We start from the raw sequence: 6,351 nt of genomic DNA, 5'->3' as shown, positions 1-6,351 counted from the left end.
TGTATGTCATGTATAGCAGCATATGCCCTACAATGATATGTATTAGTCTGACAGCCGCTTCATGGGTACAAACTACGTTGACATATATGTTTGTGCAACTTATCGCTGCAGATCATTCCTTGTTTTTGTAGGGTCGTGTGTGTATGTGTGTGCGCTATGCTTTCGTGATCAGTGTATGCAAATTGCACAGCTATTGTAAGATAGAACGGTAGGCAAATAAAACCCTGCTCACCGGTGGGTCCTCAGACATTTATGGATACCATGATCATCATTTGGTTATCAGACTGGACAATTAACTGTCGCCCACACACAATATTATAATATTTTTCCATTGAGCAAGGTTCCAAATATATATAACAGAGTAAAATAAGAAAAGTTTTTGTATAAGTATACACATATGTGTATGAGGATAGAAGGACATATGGATATGGGGGTGTTTGTGTGTATTGGTTTGACCTTAAGCAATTGGCAGCTTCTTCAACTAGCTGCTAAATAATTGGGCCGGTTGTAATAATAATTGTCAACTGCGCGCCAGCTGCACCCATGTAGGCTGGTTTTTTGCTCGACTTCTGCCTATATCGACCTCAATTGAGGATATTATAATTGCTTGGCTGAGAATTTTCTGAATTAGCTGAAGAAAGAAAAAAGACAAAAAGCATGCCGTCCCGCTGTAGATAGGAAAGCATCTACAAATGCTGTTTACAATTTCGATATGCTTATCGTCGAAGTTATGGTAGTGTTGCAATTTTATTTTCCCTTCATACATTGTTCATAAATTTGAACAGGCTGGTGGCCATTCAAGCTTTGTGAACTTTTGCTAAGCAATAGCTGTGAAATTTAGTTTTTGCTACTTCAGCTGCAATGTCAGTTGGAACAAATGGCTAACGTCAATATTCGTTGCATTATTTTAGCTTACGGCGATGAATCAGATTTGGACCAGAACATCAATCGTCTGTGTCAGTATTTAAGTGGCTCTGAAGAAGAAGAAGAAGAAGAAGAAGGAGAAATTGAAAAGAGGCCTCAGTTGGACCACTTTATCAGAAAAGCTGGTCAGAAGGAAAATGTCAAGCTAACTTTGCGTGAATATTCGAAAAGCAAACGGCAGCCACGTCGAAATTCCTCCTATTATGGTGGAAATTTCAAAAATCACTTCACCAACAGTTTTTCACAAGAGCAGGCAAAACTGAAACAAGCTCAAATTCGACTCCTCGACATGCATTCGAGAAAATTATTTTCACCACAAGGTACGACTGTTTTTTTCCGTTTTTTTTTAAATTCATTTTATTAAAGTATTTAACTTCTATTTTTAATTAATAATATTCCTTTTATTAATTGGTTCATTTTTGATTTTGTCTTATTCTTTTATTTATTTATTAATTAACACAATTCTTTTACCGAATTTATACTAATTAATTAATTACTCCATTACGAACGTCAAATGTTTAGAAAAAAATCACTTGAAAATTATGCAATAATAAAATTTTATACCTTTAATTTGATGCCAATCAGTGTTATTATTGTGTTGATGAAAACTGAAAAATGTTTTATGATTTGTTTTAGAAGAAAAAATTTTCATAATAATTTCAAGTTACGTTGCAATTTCATGAACTATTATTAGTGATGATCAGCTCTTTAGAGTAGTTACAACTGCTGGCAAATACTGCCTGAAAGCTTTGTTTTTGCTTAAAAATAAATTGAGCAGAAATTTTTGTTCAATTTTGCTTTTAATGTAAATGTACTTTAAAATTAAATAACTTTAAGGTTAATAATATGTGAAATTTTTTTGATTTTTTATATATTTATGGCACACATAAAAAATATGGTTAACTGTTATTGCTAAGCAATTATATATTCATTTACAAAATAATATTTTGATATAGTTAATAATTTGTATCATTTTTAATTTGGTTAACTGTAATAATTTTTATTTTTTGATTTTATAAACACGATAATTCTAAATTATTATTGAATAGCTAAATATTTTGCGATTATTTTCATATTGCTGTCACAGTTTATTATGATTAATAATATTAATAGCACAAAATAGAATTATTCAGAAAATCAGTTTTTCATATGAATGCTAAATTTAAATCTGTTTTCAACTTATAAAGAATTATTTTAAAGTACATTGTGATAAATGTTGCAGTTCTAATGTGTGTTATGTTTGATGATTGATATAAATTAACTGTCAAGTTTTAAAAACATTTTGCTTTTATTGATAAAAGCATATTTGTCGAACAGATGCATGAATTTTTTTTTGAAAATCCTTTTCAAAGATATATTTCGGAAGTGTTTCTAATAATGTAAATGAGCCATGTCAAACTTATAATTATATTGTTAAATTTTTAAAGATTTTAAGAGCATTTTTTTCCATTTAATAAAAGTTGTGTATTGTTTTTTTTACTGTTTAAAGCAGAAAGTTCGCAGTGTTTAGCAAACAGCGAAGTTTCAGATAATTTTTCTATCGCATTTTTAAAATTCAGATTTATCGACATAGCTTCTGCTGAAATTTAATTACATTAAACACTAAAGTCATTTAATGATATTTTTTTATTTCAAACTTAATGAAAAATGTTCTTATGTTTATATTTATTTATTTGTTTAGATATTCTTCAAATTCCTCCCCCTCCAAGCGTGCCACATAACGTCACTGCATACCCCCTGCCACCACAGCGTCCTTTACCACCTTTGCCTGATGATTCTTATGAAGAAGCACGTTCTTTGCAAGAGACTGGAAGTACTTCAAATTCTGCGTCTAGTAATAAATTATTGGATTTCTGATTTCATTTTTGTATTCTTTCATTATTTATTTTCATTTCAGATTTTGTTATTAACATATTTTACTAAAATTTAAAATATTGCCATTTATTTCGATGTTTTTTTTCTTTTTCAGCTCGTTCAAATTTCTTAAATAGCTAAGCATACACTTTTTCAGTTAAATTATTAAAACATTAATAGACGATGTTTTTTTATTTAATAAAAATTACAATAAAATATGAAAATTGCATGAAATAGAAAAAATATTTCAAAGTTTATCAAAATCCTTGACTACTGGTTGATGAATAATGGAAGCGTATTTAGTTGAACAGTTTTACTGTTAAATTTTTAAAATTTTTTGTACTGCAACAGCTATAATTATAGGTACAGTGTCCATTGGAAGAAATAAGCCCAATTCAACTCCGACTTATTTTGCTGTACGAGTGAAAAATGATGGGAAAACTGAAGGTAGTGTTCGATCGCCTAGATTTGCCGTTGTGCACCGTAATTGCGAAAATGGATTTTCTTTACATCAAAATGAGCTTGCTGCTTTAGAGCACAACGATTCATCAAATATATTCACTGGTACAAGTAAGTATTATAGCGTTATATATATATATGTACTTTTTTGCAACGATAATCGAACGACAACACCACAAAACCAGTTGTACATTGTATATGGATGCTTTTCTCGTTAGTATGATAACTTTAAAATAGGCATGCATGTCCTCGGGAAAGCTAGATTCTTTGTTTTGCCCAATTGATTTGATGTTCATAGAGCAAGCAATAAAAACATTTATTCTGATATTTTAAAGAAAAGAATTGGTATGTTATGTCAAAAAGTGCAATTTTGGTTGGTGTGAATAGGATTGCTTTTTCAATTGAATAGCTTAGCCAAGCTGAGGTGTGAATGTGAATGGCCACTTATGTTGAGCATAATATGCGTGTCCTTGTGAATTTTCCTGTCTACACGTTGTTAACCTTGCCAATTATTTGCTATGCTTCTCTCACATTGGCAATTGATGCTTGTTAAATGCAGATAGTAGTTTTATCATATCTTTCGTGCAAACATCTTGAAAGTTCAAGTTGAAAAATATTTGCAAAAATAAAAATGATAATAATGAGTGTATTTTGATAATTTTATAGTGAAAAGATTGAGAAAATGGCAATGTAAATTTATCTCAAGTTTATTGCTATTTTTTTATCATTTATCTTTCAGTTTTCATAATAATTCTTTTGTTTCGGTTAATCTTGTCGAGTAGCTTGCGTACAATTTAACAGGAAAGAGGGAAGCTTTGAAAGCAGTGGACGAGAAGATTAAGCCAACCGCGATGAAGGGAGGGACTTTGCCGAGTCGCATCTGCCATGTTCTTTAGTAAAAAGCGGTGTTTGCACAATTCCTTTGCTCTGATTATCGTTCGGGCCGACTGGCCACAATCCTGCATAAGGTCAGCAGCTGGGTCAGTCTGTTGTTCGTTGCCCAGGCTCATTTCACGCTTGACTCGTAGAAGAACCGTGTCCATCGACCTCAGTCTGTCGCCAGAGATTGTCTGCTTATTGATGCAGAAAATGCTTCTCCTGTGAAAAGACAGCGACCTGTGTTGGGCTTTTTATTTTTAAGATCGATGCGAACATTTCTTTTCCGCCAGCTTACGCATCTCTTTCATTTGGATTAGCTGCTATACAAGTCCGCAGGTGGAATTTTGTGAAAGCTAACCGCTTCTCATAGCCCAAAACGACGGCTTTTAGCCTTTGCTCAATTCGGTTGTGTTGGTGTTGTTGTTCGTTGGATAAATTTCTCGTCATTTTCTTCAAACGTTCAAATGCAAGAATCCCCTTATGAGTCGATGTATTTCTACATTGCAGGCGAATCCACAACCACAAGCCCCGTATCACCTTCGAGAAGATCAGAACTTGAACAACTCAAGTAAGTTTTCTTTTGGATTTTTGCTTTCAACACTGTATATATATTTATTTATTGATTGATTAATAATTTTCTTTTTTTCATTTATTTTGTAAATTATACTTTGAATATACTTTTCTGATAAAAGTTAATATTTTTTTAAATATACATATCTTCATGTCAGGGGTACTTTTTTTATAGAATATGCAAAATTTTTTAATTATAATAAATGTATTTAAGTATTATTCATTTTTATTCTCAATAATGTGCAATGTTTAATAAATAATAACTGTTTTCTTTTTGTTTTCATGAAATCACTTATGGTGCAAATATTATTATTTTGTAAAACAAAATTTATTAATGCCAACAAGATTTTACTTCACTGTAAGTGAGCAGACTTTGTTTTCTTCCGGAAGTTTAATTATCGGCGTGCAAATTATACGTATATTACATTTCTTTTACTTGTCCAATTATGCATAAGTAAGTTATTTAATTTTGCACGCTTGTGTCCGGTTCTGCAAATTATGAAAATGGTGCCGGAAATGTTGTGACCCTGTATATTAGACTGGCCGACGTGTGATTGAAATTTCATTTATGTTGTATTGTATTAGTTATTCTATAAAAATATTGGCTTTGAAACGCTTAGGAGGTCAGAGGTGTCCAGTCTCCTTGACATGAGTGCCTAAGATTTGGGATTTATTCATCAGTGCCAAATTTTCTCACGGCTTTCTACTACTCTACAGATAGAAAAGTTTTTTTAACTGAAAAGAATAATATTTATCAATAAAATAACATGTTTAGTAGTATTACTCATTACTTTTCTTTTGCCAAATGCTGCAAAAAGCATACGGGGTTGCTTTTTAAATAATTTATTTCGGTTTGGAAAATGTTTCGCATGCGAAACAAACAGCTAATTACCTTTATTCTGTTCATTGACCGCAGTTAATTCAGTTGACTGTATAGCAGCATTTATTAATGCAGACTAACTAATTGAACGACAGTAGTGTATTAGTGTTGATTTATTGTTGGTATACACTTTAATCAAGCTCATTTTCCAAATTTGTCCGTATGGTTCTTTTTGTTATTTAGTAAAAGCTTTATGGTCGAATAAAATCTGATTAAAAATAAAATATAATTTTGCATCAATGCAGATCATAATAAATAACTGTATGCTTGAAAACTAGTTGAAAAACTTTTTATTAATTATTGAATAACATTTTTAAAGCAAAAGTTGCTATTATAAAAATTTATAAATTGTCATATAATGTGTTTTTTATTCAGAAATAGTTATTTACTGTTGCCTGTGGCGCAACAGCAGTGCCAGACTGCCAACATCGCCACATTACCATGTTCTGCCGGTTCTGTTTGCTTTCAAGGAATGAAGTCATTGCGAAAGCAGCAAAAGCTCAGTGAATACTGTTGCAGTTGGAAATTTTTAACCTACTTGTTAACGTCTGCTTTAATTTTTTCACTGGCTGTGATATGTTATTTGCTGGGTAAGGATGGTGGATACATTTCTAGATGTAGATAATGTTTTGAATGTTGAACTGTATTTTCCAGTAATGGTTATCCCGTGAACCCACGGACATTTATCACAATGTTCATTATGTATCCAATGCCGATTCGGTCACCCCCGAATTGGATTCCTATTCCTCGAATAATTTCTGCCCTGTAGCTTCGATACCATTTCC

General features: G+C 31.7%; 1 protein-coding gene across 1 annotated transcript; it reads left to right on the top strand.

Annotated features, from left to right (window-relative positions):
• Positions 1–877: 877 nt before the first annotated feature.
• Tsp_12682 (teneurin-4 (Ten-4) protein) lies at positions 878–6,156 on the top strand (the record flags this gene model as incomplete). Its single annotated transcript, XM_003367845.1, has 5 exons — positions 878–956; positions 2,606–2,758; positions 3,142–3,348; positions 4,507–4,684; positions 5,942–6,156. Coding segments are annotated over exons 1-5 (832 nt in total), but the record flags the coding sequence as incomplete, so codon positions are not given.
• Between the last annotated feature and the right edge of the window lie 195 nt (positions 6,157–6,351).

The sequence above is a fragment of the Trichinella spiralis genome (assembly GCF_000181795.1).
Source record: "Trichinella spiralis strain ISS 195 chromosome Unknown Scfld3582, whole genome shotgun sequence".
Lineage (NCBI taxonomy): Eukaryota > Metazoa > Nematoda > Enoplea > Trichinellida > Trichinellidae > Trichinella > Trichinella spiralis.
Note: the sequence above shows the minus strand (reverse complement) of the source record. Positions and strands in the feature narration are given on the sequence as shown.